The following is a 25,924-nucleotide window of genomic DNA, read 5'->3' as shown; positions in this document are numbered from 1 at the left end:
CTTGCTGTTGTTCCTAAACCTCCCCTTTCTAATATCATTAACAGCTGACTGTGGAATATCCAGCAGGAATGAAATTTCATGAACCGTCTTATTGCTAAGGTATCACAGCACGACACTTGAAGTCACTGAGCTCTTCAGAACAACCCGTTTTGTATAACAAATGTTTGCAAATAGAGACTGAATGGCTAGGTGCTCGACTTTATACATCTGTGGCAACAGGTCTGATTGAAACACCTGAATTCAATAACCAACAGAGTGCAAAATCATATATTTTATTTTAATGTGTTTAGTGATGATAACATGTAAACTCTGGGTGTTTTGTTGAAACTTTAAATTATCATCTTGTTTTCTCAACTGATTTTTCCCACGATGATGTGTTAGACATCTTCTGATTTACTAAATAACATGGGAAATGGAGTATTTAAAAGGTTTTGCCCTGTCTCTTTGTTCAGTTATGTTTCATTCTATCTAAGGTCCAAAAAGCAGCATTTCCATTGATAAATTTAAGCCTGACCCTGGCTTTGCAGGGTGAGAGGTGGGGTATACCTAGTCATTCATAGGGCTGACATACAAAGTCACCTTCACAGCTATGGGCAATTTGGAGTCTCCAATTTGCCTAATGAGCATGACTTTGGTTGTTCTCCCAGTGCTTGTGTTGGTTTAGCTTCTTCCCACAGAACAAATGCCTCACAGTCAGGCCCTGTCCGACCAGGATTTGAACCAATAACCTTCTAAATATTAAGCGACAGGGCTATCCACTGCACCAGCAAGCACCACTGGACCACTTAAAAAGATAATACCAAGCCTACAGACTCTTAGCAGTTTAACTTTGCCACAGACTGCCACCCCAGAGCATTTGTAATGAATGAGTCTTTAGTTGCAGCCCTTACCTTTTGGTCATTAACGACACGGGTTAAATAAGCCCATGTTGCTTGTTTTACATCAACAAATCAGCTAATGAACTCTGATTTACTCTGTGTATACTGGCTAGCTTCTGCTCATGAATCAGTCACAAAATCAAATGTCAAATGTGTCAAAACTGCAGGGAGAAAGTGGAGGATACTTGAATGTCATTGATTTCTGGGAGTCTGACTGTGCCTCAGGTTGTGTTTGTATATTCACTCCAGCAGAAGATTAACAGCCAACACATGCAGGTCAAACATACATAGTGGAGTATGTGAATCACATGTTTGCACTTCTTTGTTCAGATATGTGTCAGTATTTTTCATTGATGAAGATGAAGTTCATCACAGAGGTTATTGTTAGTTTGAGTGCTGTGTACATGTTTGTCAATGATATGTAGGTGACGTGTCAGTCCTATGTGATGGAGTTATCGTTGGGTGAGCGAACCTGACAAGCCCCCTCAGTCTGACGGATGGGCTGAATACATGCAGAGGCTGACCCAAAGGCATTTTCATGAACATCTGCAGACCTGGTTAGCTGAAAGTTAATGCTAAATAGTATACGAGATGTGCTGTGGTAGTGTGAGCTAATTAACTGTAATGTAATGAATGTAAATACAGTTAACAGAAGTACTGAAAGACACAGATCTTGAAACAGTCAGTGGACTTGTATGTTTCCTACCCAGGAAGTAGAACAAATTTGATGCAAAATATGTACTACTTCCTGAACAGATCCCATATCTCTTCATCCAGTTATTAAAGGAGGTTTGTCCCTGAACTCTCTGCACCATTTAATCCTCAGTCAGAGAGTAGGAGTAGCAGGGAAATTTCCAGCACACAATAGACCCTCTTCTGCTCCCACTTATGTATGTGTTTGTGTTTCTTGGTGTAGGTGTAACTCCTTCATGGGGAACTCTGCGGTGCAAAAGAAGCCCCAGTCCAAGCCAAAGAAGCCCCACCTGTCGGGACACAAGGGGGGCAGCAGCTCCAGAGAGCCACAGCCCAAAAGACTGGAGGAGGTTTACACGGCACTCAAACAAGGCCTAGAGTGAGTAACCATACACTTGTTTTTCTACCAAGCGTTTCTCCTTAAGTTATGATGTTCAGTTTTTGCTCTATAATATGAAATACTGTAATTCAGACATGTATTCTGAAATTGTCCTCATTATTATACATTATTATTTCACAGTTTTCCTGTGGTTTACTTTCATTTCTGATCCTGCTTTCTCAATATTGTTTCAGTCACCCTCACAGATGTTTTGTATTTGCTGTCTCTTTCCTCTCATAGTGAATACCTTGAAGTTCATCAAACAGAGCTTGACAAACTTATGTCTCTGATGAAGGACATGAAGAGAAACTCTCGCCTGGTGAGGAGCCACACATCAGTTAACTTACAACTGGAAAATTAAACATAGCTTTCTCCATGCAGATTTATTTCTCTATGACCAAGCAAGAGAGAAAATATATTTTTATTTTTGAGTTTCCAAAATAACTGTGACGGCAGGTGTGTAAGTGGGTTTCTCTATGAGAGAAAGGCTCTGCTGTGTTTCATGTTTTTGTGAAAGTTAATCACATACAAATGCACTGCATACATTTTAGCATCAGGGGTTTAAATATAGCAACCTCATTCTGATTTTTTAGTGCACACAATCTCTCAAACATATTACACACACCAAGCAGGGCTTCCTTTGGGAAGTCTGTGTTGTAGGATGTATTTTTGATGCCAGACATCTACAGTCTGCTGTGCTTTACTTAAGTAGCCTCAGCTGTGCTGTCCATCTGCACTAACGCTCTGAATGTGTGTTTTTCTTTTTTTCTCCAGGGAGTGCTGTATGATCTTGACAAGGTGAGTTGATGGTGGGGAGGGTCTACTGTAAGAAGCATTAAAGTTTGCTGTATGTTGAGAAAATCTTTGATGTAAAGGGGGTGGAAAAAGCTAATAGCTAATGGCAGAAATATAGAGGAGTTATGGACTGAAGGAAATGAGTAATAATACAAACTGAGTTAAAGGAGAAATGGTTTGAATTGTAGCATTTTATCGAAATTAATGCCACAAGCTCTGACTTGTAAACTGGGCCTCATATCCTATATATGGATGTAACATATTCCCACAAAACCATGTTTTTAACGATAATTTCTTTCTCTGTCTGTCTTTCTGCAGCAAATCAAAACCATTGAGAGGTACATGAGACGTCTGGAGTTTCATATAAGTAAGGTAAATAATTGAGCCAAAGCCTTTCTTTCTTGTCAGTGCCAGCTGTAGATTTTATTTGTAGAGCTTATGGATGTTTTCAGGGTCTTTTTCCCCTGCAGTCCTTTTCTACTGTTTGAAAGAGTTTATTAAGAGCATCTGAACTCACATCAAATACCTTCTTTTCGTGTCTCTCCTCTCCAAATCCTTGCTCAGTTGTTCATAAACCACAAAACCACTTTTTTATTTCTGATTATTGTCAATGAATAGATTGACATTGGTTGAAATTGACTGGTTGTTTATTTTTCTAAGAGTTTCAGAGAAGATTGATACTTCTCTGAAGACAGAGTCAAAGGTTGAAGCCTATGTACTTCACAGAAAAGGGTGATTTTAATGTTGTTTCTGAACAGACAAGGGGCTTTGCAGTAAAGACACACACTAGTCGAGCAGTTAGCTAAGCAGGACACTTTTTATATGGATTTGCTGAGACAACTAACACACAGATAAACAATGCCAGACCCAGGTAGCAACCAGATAGATACTAAATGCTATCTATTAACTGCTTGAACCTCTACCGTTAGCCTCCAGCTACTTTGACTAGCTCCTCTGACTGGTAGCAGCCTGCTAACAACAGACCAGCACCGACAGCCTCCAGCTAGCCATGATAACTTCTACCTAGCTGCTAAATGACCCCACTCTCATTTATGATAATTATATTACAGTCTAGATCTGCTGTGGACTGACTACCAAGGAGCAACATGTCTATGAAAACTGTTCATATTCAGAGATAAAGATCAACGAAAAATTTTCAAATCTACATGTCATGTGTGAATCTATGGCTAGCAGGTTGTGTTTGTAAAACGTGCTGTGCAAAACTGAGAGCAGGGGTTTTTGCTCACTTTGACCAGCACCAGCTTTCCCCAGCTTCTTTTAAGCTCACCAAATTATAGCCTACATAAAGGCTGTTAATGTTTTAATTATCATTAAAAAGACTTAGAGTCGAAACACAGCACAGCTAGCTCTGTCTTCCTGACAGACCTTAAAGCAGCCTCAACTAAATAAACTTCAACTAACTGGTTAAAAAGAATAAACATGGAGTTGTAGAGATGCTGTTAAGTATATGTTACTACCTCTAGATAGGGCTATGGTTAGTCATTTCCCCTTTGTCAAGTGCTTAAGTAAAGTTAACATTAAGCTAACGTCCTGCTGGTCAGCTAGCTTTATGGGGAAATCTTCCTACTTCAGACAAGAAAAAGCTAACTTATTTCTCAGAATCTTTCAACTGCTCCTTCATACTCTGAAAACTGAAACCAGGGCTAATCATATTTCAAAGTTAGCATTTTTTTCACTTCCTTCAGCAGTTTTATTTGGATAAGGTTGAAGCTGTCCTAATAAATTTGCCAAACTGGCCTCCGGTAGGATTTTTCTTGCCATGTTAGGGTGTTATTCTTGCTCATCCCTGATTCATGTGTCGATGCATTGGGGCTGTTTCCAGCTGTTTTGATGCCAGGAAGGGAACCTTTTTTTTTGCTCTGTCCTCTTTTGTTGCTGGCTGGAGACATTAATCCCCTGTAAGGCCGCACAGCTGAGTGACTTTTCTTCCTGGTCCTCTTTTGTACCCCCTGTCCCCTCGTGCTGTGCGTCAAATCAAACGTGACAGCAGGCAATCTGAATTCACACACCCAAACAACAGCAGGACTATAAAGGTAACCATAGTTACCCCTACGTGAAGCCTTTGAAGTCCCTTGAAGAAGCTCAGAGGAGGCATGTATGGAGGGACATCAACCCTTTATGCCCACGTACATCCGAACAGACAATAAAAACCTCACCTTCAGACGTCTAGATACAAACACGTGTACAGAACAATACGACACACGACACGGTGACGGTGTGGATGGTGTCTGAAGGAAACTGTAAATCTAGGTCAGGGCAGTTATTGAGGACTCATTGGGAGCGACTGGCAGGGCACTTAAAAAAATGAGGAGATGATGAGTGTCAGCTGAAAATAGGCGAGGTTGTCTTAGAAACTCAGATGTGCTCTCATTTACAGAGACAAAAAGAAACACAAGCAGATCTGAAGTTTCTTCTGTTGTGTGATGTTTTACAGGATGCAGTTAAAACAAACACACTCAAAGCTTTTTTTTACTCAACATCCAGCTCAATGCACTTGTGTTCTTTCAGGCTCTGGGTAAAAATAGACTTAAATGCTCTGGTAAATATTTAAAAGTGTAACTGATTTATCTTGTTAGGCAGGTAAAAAGCCTGAGAGTCAAAGTGTATCTAAAAAGTAAGCTAAAAGTAGCACTCTTTATGTTCTCTCGATCCAAAAATAAAAATCTTCCCGATAAATGTCTGACTTTTTGCATGTTACTGACCCACTGAATTTAGCCTGGGAAGTGTTCTCTCTTCTTTTTATGTTAAATTTATAGTTTGGCCACTGTTGACCAATCAAGCACTAATAGGCTCAAGTAATGCAGGACAAACAGTCTGGCTGAAGAGCAAATGCAGTGATTATAATCAGATGTAATGATATCCTCAACTCAACAGTGATAATCTTATGACAATGTATCTTTTTGTTTGTATGAACAAATACAAGTTGCCTTTTCGCTATGTATATATCTACAACATGTTAAATTTTAAGACCTTAGATTTGCAAGGAAATCACAAATAAAGATGTTCCCAAGTGGCTGTCTCCCTATTTGGCTAAATGCCCATTTAAGTTGCATTTAACTGACTAGTCTAATGTGGAGTAATGTCTAGAAAACTGTGAAGTTAATCACAGGATCATTGTGTCAGTGGGTAAATGATGTAAGGCTGTACCAAGTAGAGTGTGGCTAAAGTTGGCAGCTAGCTCTGCCAGCCTCTGTTCCTCTTTTTAGATTAACAGTACTTCATGTGGTTACTAATCTCTTTGGCTGAGTAGTTATACATGAGTATAACCCTCAACAGCCAACTTGTAACTTTATTCCCAACTTCTAGTAAAAAAAAAAAAAAAAAAAACAGAAACATACTGCGTTGTTTCTATGATGTGCTAACTGCTAAGCTCATGTTCTGCCCTGGCTACTAGTGGCAGGAGGCTCCATTACAGTTTTAAAAGAGCATTTTGACCAAGATTTAAGGCCCATGTTAAAAAAAACATGATAATTAGTTTATTCATTCATAAATCTTGTGGAGCCTAATATGATATCAGAATTTCACCATTTAGTAAGCTAACTGTGCACATCCCTAATCACAAGACGCTGGTGGGTTGTGGTGTAAGGTTCACTTGGTAAGCCAGAGTGTAGCCTCTGTGTGACTTACTGTTTACAGACTCACCAACTCTCAAGCTGTTAACTGGAACTGTTTGCAGCACAGATCATGGAAAAGGAAGCTTCTGCAGGTTCACACTAGTCATTGTTCAAACTGAAAATAACAGAAAAATTGCCCCTCTTCCTAGAGGTGTTTGTTGTTGCAAGGTAAAAGCCAATGGGTTCCAAGGTTTCTGTCGAATAAACTGTAATAAAAAGACTTATTTGTCTGTGGTGATAGTCCATTACATCCTGGGTTTTTCTAACAGAGTGAGATGCTTTAAAAAAGTTTGATCGACTTTCCTAATCTTGATGCTAACAGGAAATTTCCCATTGAAACGGTCATAGGACTTACATTTTTTTAAACTGTTACAAATGCATGTTTAAGGCTGATAAGTATGTAAGAATATGGACCAATATAGAGAAGAGCTGCATTTTGGACTCATAAATAATAGGGTACACTGATTATCTGTCTGACTTATTATTGAGGCCAATATTTGCCAATTTTATTTTGCCAATAATTGGTTAAACAAAAATCAAAAAGTGTACTACTCTGTCTACTCTGCAAGGTGTGTCTTCCGCTCTGGCTTTATTTTCACTCTCTAGTCTCACCAAAAGTCCTGCATAAAACATAGTCTGATTGGCTAGATGTCACCTGAGTACTAGTCAATTAACACTTAAGCCTGAGTGTTGCTGATAGAGCTAGGGCTAAATGTTTTCCCTTAAATTTTTTGACCATGCAATTTTGAATTTGCAGCATTGGGTACATTTTATACATCATAATAAATGCATATTGGTTCAGGAATTTGGTATTGGTCCATATGAACTACTAATAATTGGTACCAACCCTGAAAACCCAATACTGGTTGACCTCTAATAAATAAGCTACTTCTACTGCCAAGATAACTAGCAGCAGCTCTTCATACCTCACCCACCAGCCTAAAACAACTTGTAAAAAAAATAGAAGACACACACTGAACAGGCCCATCTTCCAAACCTTGGCATCAGCAGATTTCTGCAGAGTGAGATCAGCTGTTTAGTGTCCAGCTGAGAGAATCAGCCAACCACAAAATCCTTGTGGTCAGGAAATTGAATCCCACACACACAGAGGGAGCTGTCTCACCCTTTTAGAAAAGGCAGTTTGTACTAACAGTAGGCTGGTGATTGGCCTTTAGCAAATTATTAAATCACCAGTTTCTAAAAAGATTTTATGTCTGTCAAATTAATTCTCTTATCTCTGAATTAGAAAAGTCCCGAGTTTGGGGCATCTTGTGATTAATATCTTAACTAGATTCATATATTGACCAGGGGAATATTCCAGCTGATATTAGATTTGTGTATCCATGTGTGTTTTGGCTGTTCAGTTAGAAGAAATTTGCAGAAAAATATCAAACTAAGTCACTTAGAATGAGCACCACCATCACAGTGTGTGTCCTGAAAAGTTTACCCACCTGTGTTTATAATTTGACAATAGAAATTACAGCGATGTACATCGATTACTTATTTTGTCAGATACATATTGGTGCTGATATTGGTTTTGTTTAACTCTCAAACATCCATGTCAGTTTAAGTCTAGATATATAAGCATTGTGTGTACAATAGCTTTATGAGGTTTTAATTATTTTAATTTAAGTCATATTTTTGTTAACCATGTAGGAGAGTTGAAGAGTAGGAACTACTAGTTAGAAATGTTGTAGTTAAAGATGCACTGATTATTGAAATCTTGTTATACAGAGGCTCCCTTTCTCACACAGGTTGCAGGTTTTTAGCTACTGCTCGTGTTGCTATGTCCCAACTTTCTCCCTACATTTCCTGTCTCACTAGCTGTCCTTTAAAAGGCTGAAAAGGCAAATGATGTTCTTAAAGAGATGCACCAGGGCCGATACTGTTACCAATGTTAATAAGAACAATATTATTCAATAAGCCAACAGCTTATTGAAATAGCTTGTGGTCCTCTGTACGTCTGCTTTTGAATATGTCGACTCTACCATAAATCTGCTGACCAGAGTCTGTTACTCTGCAGTCTAATAACAAATAACAGATGTTATAACCTTTACAGCTCATTAATATGCTCACAATCTGACAACAAACTAGATAGAGAAATACAGTTTTCCACACAGGCTGTGTGTAATACTGCATTCCTCGTTGAAACAAATGTGTTTTTAAGTTACACTTCCCTATAATGTCCATCGCCCTTTAGTCCACAAATTCAACATAATGGGGATAATCCCATTGTGTAATGCTGTCCTCTCTGCCACATCTACAGCTTAATCCATTCACTACTCTGGCATGCAGCTACTTGCCAATGTGCCAACAGGTAGGAGAGAAACAGAAACAGTGCAGACACCAAAGGGATACTTTCCTTTTTTGTGGTGACTAAAGGACTAAACTAAACTAAATAGAAGAATTTTCAGTAACGGATAACTTTGTGAAAGAAGTAGCTAATAAAGGATTTCTTTAATTGCAAAGCTACTGCATTATGTTACTTGTTACAACAAGAGAGTAATCTGAGTACTGTAAGGGATTACTTAGCAATGCCTCATCCCCAACACTGCAACAGATGAACGTCAGCCACTGACATTTGTGCATGCCATATTATGTAGTAGTGGATGGTTCTATTATACTCTTTGCACATAGACACACATTTTAATAACTGAGCTTAAGTACTTACTAATACAAAATGTCCCTCCTAAACTAAAGCATTTACAAAAGATATTTATTGGTAGAAAAAGACTGTTGATGGTTCTTTTCTTTGGCTCACAATACAGTGCATTCTCTGCCAGAGCTGAGTTGTTGTCATAGCCACATGATGACTCATCTGATACCATTTTAAGGCCGTATCTAAGGGGAATACGAATACCAGTATTGCAATATCAACTTTTTAATAGAAGGTTGGTGAATAGGAGATAAAAGACCACCTGTTATAGATAAATGTGTGCCATCAGATGGAGTGATTCAGAGATTAAACTTCCAGACTTGGGGGAACAATAAGGGGGACTCATCTCACAACGATGGCCTGTATGTGACACAGTTAATGTACCTGATATGAAAATGAATAGCTGTAGTTAAAAAGAAACCTTTAACAGTCATATATTCAGCAGCTGTTAGATACAGTCACCATGTACGTGTTTGTCACTGTGAGGTGTACCTCCAGAACAGCTGCCATAAGCAATGACTTAACAATCATCCGTCGGCAACTTCTTAGTGTATGTGTGTGTTTGTGACTCACATCAGCTCGCTCTTTTGTTCATGTTGGCGCAGCCGGCTGCCTGCAGATGTCCAAGCAGTAATTGGCGCACATGGAGGGAGCAGGTGGTACGATAAAACCCCTAAGATGTACTGTATGGGATAGGATCTGTGGTGTGTGTTCATCAGTGTGTGTTGGTGTGTGCTCATCAGTGTGTGTTTGTGTGTGTGTCAGCAGGGCATCATTAAAGAGATGAGTGACAGAGATTGAAGGTGAGAACAGGCCCCCTTCTCTTCCTCCCCTGAGAGAGGAATCATGCGTTAAATGTGTGCCAAAGTCAATCCAGAGTGAATGTGACTACTTAGCATGTGATTATTTTAATACAAGGCCTTTTGCTTTCCCTTCTTCCCTTGAATGGTATTGGTGCCACCCCCTCTTCCCAGAGAGGGTCTTGTGTGTTTGATGCTGTTTGATGTGGCCCGCCTGTTTTAATCTGCTTATAATCACTGCCCCCCCCCCCGGCTGTAAGTGTGTGTATGTGTGTTTGCATATAACTTAAAGTGTGTGTATGTGTGTGCCATTATCCTGCAATCCAGGATAATGGTCGTGTCCTAAGAGGATTCCTGCTGTATCCTCAAGATTCTCCGCTCATGTTTAAAATCCCAGAGTTTAAAGTCAGATATACAGATAAGGACAATCTTTTAAAACTCTGTTATATTTAATAAATTTAAGCTCTGACAGCTCTGTCAGAGCACAAAAATGTGTTATTTAGTATTTTTAAAAGATTAGCTTATAAAGTACTTAAAAATAAAACCGGAGCTAACACACAAAATTCACCCTTAATAGATGTAAACACCACATTATCCCCACACTGGGAATAATTGATTTTCAAATAAAGATTTTCCCATAATCCTTCACTGGCTGTCTGAGACGTGCAGGTTTTGTCATCCACTGAGCTGTAATTAACACAGAGTCCATCTGAGGACTCACTTACCAATATATTTAAATTTAATATCTCTAACATCTGCTTTTTTTAATTAAGAGAGTCCAGATGTTTTATAAGGGATGAATATGAAATCAGCTTTTGGCTTATTAAATGACTGCTGGTAGATAATTTTCTTTTTTGCAGTTCGTATTTCAGCTTTTGTTTGGGGGGGGCGTATTGTGTTTAGTTTATGGATATGTAAAAAGCTAGCTCTGTAATTTGTCTCATTGTTATATTTTTCATTATTTATTGATCTGAAAATTATTTTCTTGGTTATTTCTTAAATGTATGATCTTCATCTTTCTTATTATTTCATTTTTTTTGTATTACCTTAGAACTTAGAAAACGCCTTTAATTCATACATAAGGAGAGCCCCCCCTCTAAAAGGTGATAATAAGAGATGCCACTTGTTCTGTACATCTCATCTCCTCAGGCAGGCTGTTCCAAAGTCAAGTGTCCCTGATTTAAACGTCCCTCTCACCTTTAGTTTTAAGTCTCGACTTTGGGACAACCAGGAGCCACTAACCACTAACCTACAACATTTTAAAAACCAGGGAAAAAGAGTCTTAAAAACATGATAGACTTAAATGTCCTCCAGATATTGAGTAAAAGGGTGTGTGTGTTTGTGGGGGTGGATGTGTGTATCCAAAATGGTACAATTGGACTACAAGCCTGTTTGTTTTTTCCTTCATCTGCTCCTCACTGCTTGCATATGTATGTGCTTTATTACATATTTAGTCCATCTGTCTGTTGTTTTTCTGTCTGTCCTCGGTTTGTGTTCTGCCTCTTTCCCTCTTTCATGCTTCTTGTGTTTTGGGTTAAAACGAGCCCAAGGCAGAGCAATATGCTGCCGGGGGGTTTGGCTGACCTTCAAGAGGACTTTTCCTTGAAGGCAGCGAGAGGCTATTGTAACTGAGGATGGAAAATGGCTTAATTAGCTGATAATGATATGATTACTGATTGAGGGAGAAGAATGATGGCTATTCATCAGCCTCAGTTGGCAAAGGCTCCATTCTGATACAACAGCCACATAATTTCCTCCAAATGAATAAGTCTTTGTATTTGTCTGCTCATTGATATGATATTGTTGTTTTCTTAAATCAGTCAATTTGAGTGAAATTGTCTTTCTTTTGGCTTCAGCTGGACTTTAGCAACAGTCATAAGTGAAGCAAAAAACTTGTGGTTTACCCAATTTAAGTGTTAAAAAACATGTTTTGCAGCTGTCAGCTTCTGGCTGTGAGACAGATGAGTGCCATTCAGAGAGCTGAGAGTAACAGTTGTGGCTGGGGAGTATTTAATAGCCAGCTCAGCTCAGCTGCTGCAGCCCCGCCACATAAACCACATACCACAGACAGACAGACGGGGCTGGGTCCCAGTCAGCAACTGTGGGGGGGTTTGCTGAGGCAGGGTGGTTCGTTTGAGGTGGAGCGGGTGTTTTGTGTGTATTTGTGCCAGGAGAAGTCATGATAACATCTTTATAACTATAACAGTCATATCTTACAACAACCCACTTTTCTATCTACCCCATGTGTCCACCCACTAAAGCAAAAAACATGCTCTCTATACACATGTAAACCAGCCTGTATGCAGAGTCTCACACACTGCTCTCACAACCATGTTATCAGCTGATGCTCCAGACATAAAGATGCACAAATAAACACCCAAAGAAGCTGTCAGGACGGCAGGAGCCAGGATGGCCCATTTTCTCCCTCTTCTCCCTAATGAGAGCCATACAGAGCACGAGGCATCAATATTTCAGTGCTCTCGTCAGGCAGGCTGCAATACTTCCCTTTGATGAGGCTCACCAGAGGTGTTTTGTTTTTCTCCCGGCTGCCACTTCCATCACATGTGAATTAAAGATGCCAGAATATTAGATGGACAGGAGGCAGAATTTGTTGGCAGGTTGTGGTTACTGGGAGAAATACTTTGAGTGACTCAGCTAAGGTGTTTATTCTCTTCTGTTGTATAAGGAGGATTATGGACTTTTTATTTAATTTATGGAAGAAAGTTCTGTTTCAACAACAAATTGTGCTTAACTTTCCCTAACTTCAGCTATACTAGCAGCATAGCTTAAGGGCTGTGTGTTTGTCAGCTGCACCTCTCCACCACTTTGGTTTAGACTTCAGCTTTTTAACAATTATCAGATGCAGTGGCACATTATGCACAGACAGTGCTTGGCCCCAGAGGATAAGCCCTTCCTGTTTTGATGTGTTCATGAGTCCTGCCCAGGCCACAAGTTAACACATTCCTGAATATGAATTCTGAAAGACTATGAGATTAGCTAAACACATTAATGTTCTTGATTGGATAAAGTGTTGTAGTTTTATTAAATCCATGGCCATTCCTTTCCAGTTGCCTTTCCTGTTTGGCACCAAAAACCATCCCTCTTGCCCCTATTTTGGCCAAGTTTGTTCATGTTAGCATGCTAACCTAGCACAGTTTTCCGACTTCTATCACAAGGCTAAGTGTGAGTAGACTAACACCAAAAGTAGTGTGTCTAAAATCACATACTTCTGTACTAAATACTAAACATTTTGACTGCACTGAACCCTCAAAAAAATGTTTGGCAAAAAATTGGATGTTGTACTGTTAGCTTGCTGGCTAACGTTAGCATCTGCTAGCTAGCTAAGGTGTCAAAAGCAACGGCAGCACATTTCAATCAAGAAGAAAAGTAAAAATTAGCTCATTTTCATTAAGAGATTTATGTAAACATAGAATAAATGTTACATAAATCTAATAGTGAGGGAAAATAGCCATCAGATTTTGATTGTAATTGCCTCTTTTCACCAGTTTGTAACTCGAAGAAGGTAGAAGAAACAACAATGGCGGTTATGCTTTCAAGCCTTCCTGCAAAACAGAAGTGTGGTTTGTGACAATAACCTCCTGTGATGAAGTGCTCTGTGTAACAGATGTATTAGGTTTTAGACACACAGGTAGTGCCAGCTGTTGTTATAATTATTTGATAATGCTGAGCGAACTGACTTTTTTCAGGGGAAATGAGATGAGCAGAGATGTACTTATTTCACATCGCTGTGGCTGCAGGGAGACCCTGTGGCTTAACCAAAGTATGCTGAAAGGGACAGTAGAGCTTACCATCAATGCAAATATAAAAAGAAAAGCACTATTAATGGACCTTAAACAATTCCAATATCCTGACTAATGCATTAATGCTGACAGCCATAGTTAGAATACGTTATTGCCGTAAATTAGGCCTATAGCTAACAAAAATGCTACAAATCTCAGTTAAACAAAACTGAATATAATTTTATGAAATGAAACTTTCTAGTTAAATTGAAATATTTGGTTGAACTGTTACAATTGTTATCGTTTATTTTAGTTTAGGCTTGTAACATGAGATTTGTCATTACCTTGTTGGCATTTACCTCTTTGAAAAATGATAAAATACTAAGGTGAGAGTACATGAGGAAAAACGCAAAGCATATGATAAATTTAGAAAATATCATTTCAAGGATCTATAAATGTCAGATCAAACATGCTTAACCCTGTTTAATTTTTCATTTCCAGCTCACAGGAAAGCAGCAGCATTTGATGGAGTGGTTCTGTCTCCCTGTGGGTTTTGGGTTAAATCGGTCTGATGCTGCAAACTGAAGCCAGGCAGTCATCTCTAAATGAGCTCTAAACGCCTTCTGTTGTTTCCCCGCTTTGGGAGTGTCCCTCTGGGGTCTCTTACTGGAACAGCATGGGCGTCTGCTACTGGAGTCTACAGTCACACCATTACACACCACTATCTGCTCACATTTAAGACCATTCTTTTATTACCTTTTATTACCCCAAAATCATTTATTGCTCTGATAAAAGATCTGGTAGTAAAGATTGCTGTGTCGGTTATCCTTGAATGGATCCCGTTGAGATGTGAGCACATCCAGAATGATAATGACATGGCAGTTGGAAGTTTTTGAGGAGTTTTCTTCTCGCCCAGGGATGTTTTGATGAAGGGCGTCAAACTTCAAAGACTCACTTCGTTTCATTAGTGCAGAACTGTATATGCTCTAATGACCGGGAAAATTTGCATGTGCACGCTTGTCCTTGTGGAACATTTGTTAAAGACATCCGTGTGCTTGTGTGTGTGTTTTCAGGTGGATGAGCTGTACGAAGCCTTCTGCATCCAGAGTCGTCTGAGGGAAGGTGCAAGCCGGATGAAACAGGCCTTCTCTACCTCTCCCTCCACAAAAGGCACTAAGGAGAGCATCGCAGAGGTCAACCGCCGCTACAAGGAATACACTGAGGTACAGGCGTAGATACTACAGAGATTCATACAGTCAGAGTTAACATCTTTTCACAGTTTTAACATTATGTCTTGAAATCCAGTGTTGTGTATTACACAGAGGTTAAAACAGGTTCTCATTTACACTGATATGCAGTTTTAACCTCACAGAAAAATCTTTAATCCCACCAACCCATGCCTATCTTTAAACGTCTCAAGAGCTTTACTCTGGCCACCCCCTCCTTTAGAGTTGAGTGTCGACAGGCTTCGTCCTAGTCTCTCATGATAACTTGATCACTATTGTTGTTCTTGTTTGTGCCCTTAAGAGCCCTGTTCATGTAATCTGTCTAATCTCTGTCTCCAGAATATGAGCACATTCGAGAGTGAGCTGGAGAACCTGCTCGGCGAGTTTCACATCAAAATGAAAGGTAAGTTAAGAGTTAACCCATTTATAAACTAATATTTTTTAAAGATTATCATTGAGCAAATGGGAAAAGTCACACCATGTAACCTTGTTTCTCCATATTTGATCCTAACAACATCTAATATGTCCTTCAATGGCCATGTGTACTATATAGAGACACTTAACACCTACAAGATAGCTCGGAGAAAATAACCCACCCAAGGTTAATTTATGCTGCCTTTACATATGAAAATAGATCCTCATATTTTCAGACACGCGACTGCCACTTCTACTTACATACTCACACACATCCTTTATCATGGAGTGGATGTTTAAAACAATCATCCACTAGAGGGCGCAGTCTCTCCCAGACCTCCACCTCTCCTTCTCTGCCATCCAGCTGACATTCATGCTGTTTCTCAAAGCCCTCAAACAGGCGTTTTTGAAGGATACTACGTTATCGACTGCTGTCGGAGGACTGTTCCAATATCGAGGATCTTTCAAATTTTTCCAGGGACTGAGTCCTTTAAACTAAGACTTTCCAACAATGCACATTATGCATCCTCCGCTCGCAGGAATTACCCACGATGCAATACCACAGTTTCCCTTCTACTCAAAATAAATAGGTACTCAGGTCAGGCCAGGTACTCGAGCACTCTATTCACTTTAAATGTCCTGCTTCCACTGTGAATATATTAAGATGATATGATTATACAGTCATATTATATGATCATGTGATAGAATTTTAGATGATGCTGGGTAAAAGTTGTACAAGTTGTTGTTAGTGCCCGTCCCATTTTCTGCCACCGCGTATATGGGCGTGGCCATTCCCATGATGTAATCACGCACACTTGCTAGCCTGTTCCAAATGTGTGTACAAGAGTTGCTGGAAAGAACTTTTGCCTCTGCGGGTCCTGACTCAGGAGGATCCTTCCTGCAGAGGAAGGATCGTGGACTTTGAGAAACAGCTACTGCTCTTGTCTGACATCTACCATGGGTTCTGTCGTAGCTTTCTGTCCCTGTACGTGGGCAAGCTAACATAATTTATATGTCTGTTGTACAGTCTTTATTAAAAAGGTTTTCACATTTCCTAATCTGACATGCCAGATAGGCTGTTTCATATATCCATTGCGCCCGCACAGTTGTCCCATTTCAAGTGGAATGTTTAAGTTTGCAAATATGCAGAAATCTATCTGTCTTTCCTTAAGCATATCAAACAAGAGCATAGATGAGCCTTAATGCATGCTGTACGTTAAGCAAAAATAAGTTGCAGCCTGGTCTGGCTCTTATTCAAAGTGTTCTATCCGAATGTGTCCTCTCTCTGACAGGTTTGGCAGGCTTTGCAAGGCTCTGTCCTGGAGACCAGTATGAGGTAAGTTATTATGTTTTGTAAAGTAAAGCTATTAAACTCTTGAATTAAATATTGTAACCCATTTTTGCAACTTTACATAACTATTTAAGTTATTTGACAGGACATTTTTATAATTAAAGTTCAGGTTACACAAATCTGAGTCTGTACCAGCTGAGTGAAAGAGTAAATCATTGTGCCCATCAAGGCATTGGTTCCCAAATTTTGACATGCCAAGCCACCCCCCTTTTAGGAGTCTTAATATGTTGTTTTGTTAATTTGCCAATTGAGATCCAACATCATGATAAGAAGTTTGTTGCAGGTGTGTGGCCTTTTCCTATTTCAGGTTTCCTGCCATTTTTAACAAACTATTTGTCTGATAAAGGTCTAGTTTAGAAATATTGCAAATAAACATACCTTTTTTTTGCAAGGTGTGTGGGAGTTTCCTTTGAACTATTTGTTGGATACCTTGCCCTTCAAAGCACCTGTTTTAAGAAATAGATTAGCACAGAAATTTTTCCATTGTCTTCACAAAAATTAACAATAATTGTAACAAGACACATACATATTTTTCTTGTCAATCATTTGTTACATTTAACATGTTTTCAGTGTGATTTTTACATGTAAGGAATTACAGTAAAATCAATTAGATTTAGATATAATGCGATAAGACATGATTATATGTTGTCTGAAAGAAGGTTTGAAGTTGTTTGAAAAAGAATAAATTGAGGTTTTTACATGTTTTTAAACACCTGCTTCCTTTCCTTTCTTCAGATTTTTATGAGGTATGGACGCCAGCGGTGGAAGTTAAAGGGACGGATTGAAGTGAACTCCAGACAAAGTTGGGATGGAGAAGAGATGGTGTTCATGCCCCTAATCACTGACCTCATCAACATCAAGGTACTGTGAGAATCCTGAAAAACTATCTCTGCCAGAAATATTGTTCTTTACACTGCAGGGCAAACCTAAGAACAATGTAAACATTCAGTATACTGATGATATACAGGATAAGATGCATTCGTACATCCAAAACTTCAGGAGTTGTCTGTCTTAAAGACCCTGTGTCATATTCAGATATTCCTGATTAGTAAAAAGGCATTGTCTTTGGCCTTGGTCAGGTTACAGAGCTGAAGGGTCTTGCCACTCACATGCTGGTGGGCAGCGTCATCTGTGAGACCAAGGAGCTGTTCACCGCCATGCCTCAGGTGGTCGCTGTGGACGTCAACGACCTGGGGACCATCAAACTCAACCTTGAAGTCACCTGGTAGTAAGTAGACTGTTATATGTAAGGCAAGCAAACAATCTATATTATCTTCTGCAAAATACTATTACTTAAGACACAAAAATGTCACATGTTTACTTTGTTCCACGCCATAAGAATAATACATCACTGAAAAGCAGTTTTAGTCATGGACTTAGTGTAATAGCGCCTTTGACCATGTCTTTGTCACATCTGAAAATCAGATTTGAGGTAAATTTGTTAATAAAATGTTGCTGTTCACCTGTAGATGCACATTAATTCACAGTTTATAGCCTGTACTTATAAAATTAGAGCATGCATAATAAGATAGCAAATTTACCACTGGGAAGGATGAAATAAGCAGATTTTTTGCAACTTATCTTTAGAGATTGTTTTTTTAAATGTCATGCTCAGTAAAGTTAAATTTCTGACTTTTGCCAGGGTTCATTTTTAAGCATGTTTCCATCAGATATTTATTCAGCTTTTTACATTCTGACTGGATGTTATGTTACCTGTGAAAAACTAAACTGTGTTGTGTTTACATCATCATCAACTTTCCATGTGGTCTTTCTGCCCCCTGGAGTCCAAACATAGTCATTACAGGTTATAGCAGCGAGCCAAAGCGAATAATTGCTTCTGTTTTTGGACAGAGTCAAATGAATGAATACATCTGTGGAGCAAATACTGCAGAAAATCAAATATAGCAATCACAAAACGTAATGTTTTTATTCTATCATTTAGTCCATTTGATGTTGAGGACCTGACGCTGTCATCTGGAAACGTGAGCAAAGCCACTGCGCTTCAGAGACGAGTGTCTGTCTACAGCCAGGGCACGCCAGAGACCCCCACCTTCCAGGACACCTCCTTCTTTGTGAGTGCAACACTTCAAATTCACTGTGTTCTGATAGTTAAGATTTGTTAGAAGAGATTTCTGTGTAGACTAGAAAACAATCCAAGTTCATGTTTTTCAGTTATATTGAGGTGAAAGAGAGAATTACACCTGTGTAGTCTCTGCACACTAACCTGAGCCTGCTCCCTGCTACATATCTTTTTTTTATTGATGCACCATGCTGATATAAGCAATGCTAGTGCTACCCCTAAACTAACCCTCACCCGTTTCCCTGCTATCCTCACTCTCTCTTGCATCTCCCCCTTACCCACACTCTGTCCCACTCTGCCCGTTGCTCCATCCCTCCTGTCTCTCACTCACTCAAATATCCAACACCGTACCTACTTGCCTGCATTACACATTGTGTAAAGAAGTGGCGGCCATATCCCGTGGAGCGCCAGCGCCTCTCCTTCCTGCACATGCTCCGAGACACCCTGCTAGAGAAGCTGAGGCGCAGCCGCTCGTTTGGTGACCTGGCCTCACTGCGGCCAAGGCCCAAATCCAGTCTGGAGGTCTATGTGAGTGTGTGTGGCCCCCCTTGACCCTCCTTATCTAAACCCTGTGTGCCCCCTGCCTCAGTGATATGACAGAGACGGACTATTCTGTGGAAGTGGACAAGTTTGGCCCACTGAGTGGGATGCAGAACAACTTTTGTGATTGTCTGCATGTTAATTGCATGAACTGATTTTAAGGTGTTTGTGCTCTTGGTTTTTGTCCTTTTTGACTTTTTTGTGGTGGTATCTGAGCTGAACAGGTTTGGATGTGAGAGTTGAGGGAGATAAGGGGAGAGTGGGGTCAGATCGGTGAAGCATGTCTGCCTTCTCTTGTTCTATATTTTTGACTTTACATGCACCAATTTCAAACTATGCTGTGAATTACAGAAGTATTCACCCCACCTGGGAACTTTCCGTAGATTTGATTTTTACAACCTTGAATGCAAAGAGTATTTTGGAGTTTAATGTTTGGTTGATAGACAAGAGTAAACCATAAAGCAACATCAGCTGGATGCGAAAGATAACCTGAAGGCACTTAGTTGGTTGCAGGGGGGTTGTCCAGACTTTTTCAAGCAAGTTCCATCTTATGAAGGGGCAACTGAAAGAAAACATGCATGTCCAAATAACATTTCTTTTTTTTTAATCATTTCTACTTCATTAAAGCTGAGGTAAAATACAGTTTTATTAACTCCTCTGCATTTTAAAAGTTCTCAACAAAACAGCAACATTTTGATGATTTTTAAAAAATTCAAATAGAAGTATCTAAAACAGACAGGAAACAGAGAAAACGTTAGAGCAAAATGTCTGCTGTATAACCACAAGCTGTTTTCAAGTGGCAGGACAAAGTATTCATGTGTCTAGGAAATGCAATCCTGACTCTTGGATACAGTTTTTGCATTGCTGGTGTTGCTGATCATATTGAATTTTTAGAAATATGCACTCTAAAAACATTTCCAGTTTGAATCACAGGGTCACTAGTTCATGACTCAGCACCATGATACTTTTGATATATTTGAGGGTATTGGAAGTTGAAAAAGACAGCAGGATAGTGTCAGACAGCTGTAAAAATAAGTGAAATGATGAAGCTTAATAAGAGGTAAAGTGACAAAAATGTATGGAATAAAACAGTATTCCTATACTCAAACCTTTTTTAGAGGGATTTTATATTCTTCAGTTATTTATCATTATCTATTCGATTATCGCTGTATTGGGAGATTAAAATTTTATGGGCATGGTATCATACTCTAGTCAGCCGTAGTGTATCATATTTATTGTGTCGTCTTGCATTTTTGTATCGCATCAAATTGCCTCGTTGTACCGAGTCGTATTGTGTCGTGTTGTATAGTTTAGAAAAGTGTTGTATCGCTTCATGTCATATTGGCATATCATAATGTATCATATAATATTTTATTGTGTTGTGTTGTGTCATGGCCTGTCGAATCATATTTTTTCGTATCATATCTCATCGTATCTCATTGTATCGTGCTCTGTTGTGCCATGTCGTATCGTATCATATTGCATTGCATCGTATAATTTAATGTCTTGTCGTGTTGTATCATATCATATTGTACCATTTCTTGTAGTGCTGTATCATCTTTTATCTTAATGTATCATATCATATGAAATTGTTTCACATTTTCAATTGTCATTTCGCGACGTATTGTATTGTACTGTGTTGCTTCGTGTCACATCCTGTTGTGTCATTTCCTGTTGAATTGTACTGTGTTGTATCGTTTCACATCATTTCACACCTTATTGCATTGTCTTGCTTCATGTCATATTGGGTCGTATCATAATGTGTGCTATTCTTTCTTTTTGTATAATATTGTGTGGTGTCCTGCTGGGTCATGTCATATCGTATCGTATCGTATCGTATCATGTCATGTTGCGTTATATCGTATCTTATCCAGGGGTGGAAAGTAATTAATTACATTTACTTAGGTTACTGTTATTGAATAGTTTTTTGTGTACTTTTCAAATTGCTACTTTTACTTTTACTTAAGTACATTGTATCAGCATTGTATCAGATCTTATTGCGTCAAATGTCATATATTGCATCATATTGTATTGTGTCATGTGGTATTGCGTCGCATCGTTTCATATAGTTTCATATCCTATCACATCGTATCGCTATAAGGTCATATTATGTCGTATCATAATGTGTCTTCTGTTGTGCCATATCATGTCTTATCCTGTAATGCACAACCCTTCTACAAAAAACTTGGTTCTAACCAAATGTAACATGGCAACAAACAAAGCATTCAAGGAGGGGTGAATACTTCAACCATGCACCGTATCTCAGTTCTTACCTTCCATATTTTTTGTCATACATATTCATGCCTCTGTCTCTTTTAGGCCACTTTACCAGATGACGTGTTTGAGAATGGTGGCTGTGGCGTGGCCGAGTGCAAGCGTCTCTCCTTCACCTTCTCCGACACCTCTGGTTCCACACCAAGCCCAAGCCCTGCCCCCAGCTCCCACTCTCAAAGCCAGTCCAACCCAGAAATCACTGTCACACCTCCAGAAACAGATCTACTGCCTACACAAATCCTCCCAACAAGGGAGGACTCCATTGCAGAGGAACATTTAGAGGAAGAGGAGGAAGAGTATGAAGAGGATGGAGAGACGGGGAGCAGAGGGAGTAGGGGGACCAGCGGCAGCCTTGCCAGTGATGAAGCTGAGGTGGCAGAGGACTCAGAGTGGGAGAGAACAGAGTCGCAGAGAAACTCTGGCTCCAACTGTGGATCGACTGCTCCATCTCTCTGCTCTGATGGTCACCTCTCTACGGTGGCTCCTGAGGACGTTTTCTTAGACCACAATGATGAACTCAAACCTGTGGAGCTGGACACAGAGGAGGCGGGAAGTCTGACCCGGCAGCTCGTGAAGAGGCTGACGTCTTCAGAAATTGTGCCAGCAAGTGGGAGCTCTAGCGAGGGGGGAGGAGGCAGTCTGAGCTGGGCTGGAGAGGGGAGCAGGGCCTTCCTGGAGAGCAGTCTGGAGGAGGCTATTCACAGCCTGCTGATGAGGCTCGAGTCACTGACCCACCGCTGCAGAGAGCTACAGGACCTGGAACAAGAAGTGATGCGCCTGGAGGACCTGCTAAAGGTGACTCAAAACTTTTCTTTCCAGATCAAAAGTAGAAACAGAAGCGGAGGATGTATTTCATTTACGTATAAGGTTCGCAGGGAATTTTACTGTCCACTAATCTGTCTCTGGGTAGTTGTACAAGTAGTTGTTTAACTTATGTGATTTATTTCTGAAAGCTTTCGGGTTAAATTATCTTAAATACTTAATACCACCAAATATACATGAAAAGAATGCCACGCAAAAGAATGACAGATTGTTCAATGAGGCTTTTATTTTGTAGAGCTCATCTTAAGTATTGCACTATTAAGGATTCCCACTGTCAGGACTGAAAATGAAATATGAAAAAATGAAATATATACTGATACATGCTCTTATGATGATAAAAACAGAAACCCTTAATGAGTTGCCTAAATTTGAAATAAATGACTTGATACCTGATTAAAGCAATTTTCTGGAGTAACCCCCTCTCTGTTCATGTCTTTAACTTAAACAATAGTTCAGTGTAGAATCAAAGTACTTTACACGTCTAAAAAGTTATCCGTAAACTAACACTAGGTCTGGATTCATCTATCGAAGCTTCACTGAAAACCCATGGTCATTTTAGATTCATTCAATAGAATGCAGAATTTGAATTTAAGATTGTGAACCCATCAGCTCTTCCTTCCTTCCACCTTTTCCTCTCCACAGTGTCGTCTCCCGGGTCACAGGAGCCGCTCCTCCAGCCTCAGTCTCACCGTGGAGAGCGCTTTGGAGAGCTTTGACTTCCTCAACACGTCTGACTTTGATGATGAGGACACCGGAGACGATAACGCCATCCTCAGTATCGCACAAAGGTCGCCGCTCTTTGATGCAGACGGAGAAAGAATCGGGTGAGTGGGAGATGGACAAACGCACAGAGTGATGGCTGAGGGTGTCACTGAGTAAACATTGAGTGCTTTTTCAAACTTCTTGTTTTTTTAATGGTGGCAGTAATGAACCAAAACTTTTTTTGCCAACCACCATAAAAGACCATACCAGAGATGTGCTAAAAGTATTTTCTGATTGAGATAGGAAGGAGAATTCGGAATAGGTCCAAGAGATTTTCAGCATGAGGGAATCTGCATGCCATATTTGCTTCTTCTTCTACTTTCACTTCCATTCACATTCTTTACTCCTGCACTGACCCAATAGAAAGCAAGAAACCAAATTAAATTGTTGGCATGCACTGAATATTTAGATTATTGGTCAAAAAGCTAGGTGTGTTGATCTATAATCTCAGAATTTGGTAATAGCCTTTATCTGATAAAAGAAATACCAGATTATGCTGCTTACATGACTACTTGAGAAATCAGGTAACTCCAGGTATCAGGTGAAATCGGTTTATCAGTGTACATGCAAACTCACTGATTATTTAAGGCTAATGAATCTTAGCATTAGTTCATGCAGGACATGGAAGTCACAAGACTAGCCGGGATCAGCTGATGGCCAGCTGATCCCAATTATTGACTCCCAGCTCCCACAGCTGATCACAGCTCTTCTTTTAAATCAGGGGTGCATTTAAATATGATGTTTGCTCACTAATTCCTGCTTGCATTTATACTGATGCACCATGCTGCTGCTGCTGGCAAAGCTTCACCTCCTCCACCCCAGCCTCCTCCTTTATAGCATTAAGCTGATTGCACCCTCGTATTCAGATTCATGCCAATATGGATTAATTGCCTCTTAGCTAATTTCACTGTGTTAAATCCCCATTGTCTTTAATGTTTCTATCCATATGGGAGTTTCGAGCTGGAAAGTCAAAGCACGCTGCTTTTACTAACTCAGGGAGCATCTTTTGAGCAGAGCCTTCTCCACCAAGTAAAACTGTATATCCATTGTGCAATAAATGGTTAAATATATGATGAGAGAGTTCCTGACTGAATTGGGTTTTACTGCAGTAGCCTTTGTAGGATACTTTTGCCTGTTTTAACTCAAGCATTCTTCAGCTCTTTATGTAAGAAATCAAACCAATTTTTGTTCTGCCCCCGTGTGGTGACTCCTGGTATTTCTCTCTTAGTGTGCAGCATCCAGAAGCCAGAGGTCACCTGAGTGAAGCTTTGACAGAGGACACAGGAGTGGGAAACAGCGTAGCAGGAAGTCCCCTCCCTCTAACAACTGGAAACGAGAACCTGGATGTAGCCATTGTCATCCACCTTCAGTACTGCAATCACCTCATTCAGGTGGAGCTACTTGACATATCACATCCTTTTTTAATGAAAGTATTAAGCACATGGTTTATAATGCTGTTTAATGACCCTTTGAATGCATTTTAATCTTTCAAGCAGGAATATAGCATAAATTCTGTTCCTTTTTTTCATCACAGTTGTTGACAGGTGGGGTAAGTGTGTGGCAGCGTCGCAGTCTCCTCCTCAAACTCTCAACACAGACTCAGCTGTTAGAGGAGCTAGCAGAGATCAGCGTGGACAGACTTGGAGCCATCACATCAGCTGCTGACGGTAGGTGGAACCGGGAGGCTGTATGGTTTTTACAACTCAGTGTTGTATCTCCAGAGTATTGTTGCAGTTAACATCAGTCTGTGTTTTATGTTCCATGCAACAAAATGCTCTGAGGGTTTTGTAACATCTGACCTTGTCTCTCGTCATTGCCTCTCAGTCCTCCCAGGCCTGGCCGAGCGCCCGCAGCTGATGACTCTGTGGTCAGAGTGCAGCGGGTCTGCAGGACTTTTCCACACTACGCTGGATCGAGTGTTCAAACACATGAACCAGCGCTATACAGCGGTGCTGCAGGAGAGACACCCACACAGCGCTCACACAGGTTTGATCATTTTTATTTTTATTTCTACAAACAAGCTGGAGGCTTCACTTTAAATCTTTCTGTTTTTTACTGGCAAAGCAGTCTTGTCTGTGTTTTAATAACTGCAGTTTCAGCTGAGTCACTAATTTGGGTAGTTAATCAGTTTGAAAATATCTCCCTGAGGGGAAATGAGGTCTTTGTAGTTGCTGAGAATGTAATGTGGTTAAAAACACCTATTAAATAAAGGGAACTTAATGGAGTAGAATGTGAATCCAGAGCTTTAATGATTATTTTTTTTGTTGCTGTGCAACTAACGGTATTTTCATATCTCCACAAGAGGACTGTCATGAAGCTCTGCTGTCATTACATCTTAAGATATTTATACTAATTCTGGATGGCGTGATATTTGGTGTGCCAGCCTGTTGTTTCACATGAAGTTATAGCTTTGCAAGAGCATGGAAAAACAAAACCCACACAGTGCTGCAGCCCCCACTGCCTCTGCTGGTGCTGTTCTTTCCTCTGAAACACCTCTGTTACTACTTACAGAACTGGCATAGTTGGGGGATTTTTTTCATCCCTCCACAAAGTTTATAGTAATGGTGAAACATCAAAATGGGCATGAATATCACACCCTGACACAGCACTGTGAAAAGACAGCCCTGTATGTCTGCATTTACGGACATTACTGTATTTTACTTGCGATTTTCCACTTAATGAAGCCGATTACCTTTATTCCACTTTATGACAGTGGCAAATATTCACCCACGTTTGTCTTTGAATGCTATAGTTACCTACTCTTTAAATTCTATTACTTTAGTCAGATAATCAAAGCTTTTCAAATAATCGAGTGATTATTTTTGGTTCCAGAAACCTTCCTATTTCCTTTTCTAATTTGGGAGTACTGTTAACTAAAA

General features: G+C 39.9%; 1 protein-coding gene across 3 annotated transcripts in view; it reads left to right on the top strand.

Moving 5' to 3' along the window:
* The window catches only part of ripor2 (RHO family interacting cell polarization regulator 2), a 91,921-nt gene that overhangs the window by 59,605 nt on the left and 6,392 nt on the right, over nt 1-25,924 (top strand). For all 3 annotated transcript variants that reach the window (XM_041809157.1, XM_041809158.1, XM_041809159.1), the window contains 15 exons: nt 1,795-1,950; nt 2,191-2,269; nt 2,725-2,748; nt 3,064-3,117; nt 14,650-14,799; nt 15,142-15,205; nt 16,509-16,552; nt 17,303-17,428; nt 17,647-17,795; nt 18,510-18,639; nt 21,507-22,256; nt 22,926-23,107; nt 24,274-24,436; nt 24,580-24,712; nt 24,870-25,031. In XM_041809157.1, the coding sequence (XP_041665091.1) occupies nt 1,795-1,950; nt 2,191-2,269; nt 2,725-2,748; nt 3,064-3,117; nt 14,650-14,799; nt 15,142-15,205; nt 16,509-16,552; nt 17,303-17,428; nt 17,647-17,795; nt 18,510-18,639; nt 21,507-22,256; nt 22,926-23,107; nt 24,274-24,436; nt 24,580-24,712; nt 24,870-25,031 (2,366 nt within the window). The remainder of the gene's footprint in view (nt 1-1,794; nt 1,951-2,190; nt 2,270-2,724; nt 2,749-3,063; nt 3,118-14,649; nt 14,800-15,141; nt 15,206-16,508; nt 16,553-17,302; nt 17,429-17,646; nt 17,796-18,509; nt 18,640-21,506; nt 22,257-22,925; nt 23,108-24,273; nt 24,437-24,579; nt 24,713-24,869; nt 25,032-25,924) is intronic.

Source organism: Cheilinus undulatus, linkage group 16 (assembly GCF_018320785.1).
Source record: "Cheilinus undulatus linkage group 16, ASM1832078v1, whole genome shotgun sequence".
Lineage (NCBI taxonomy): Eukaryota > Metazoa > Chordata > Actinopteri > Labriformes > Labridae > Cheilinus > Cheilinus undulatus.
Note: the sequence above shows the minus strand (reverse complement) of the source record. Positions and strands in the feature narration are given on the sequence as shown.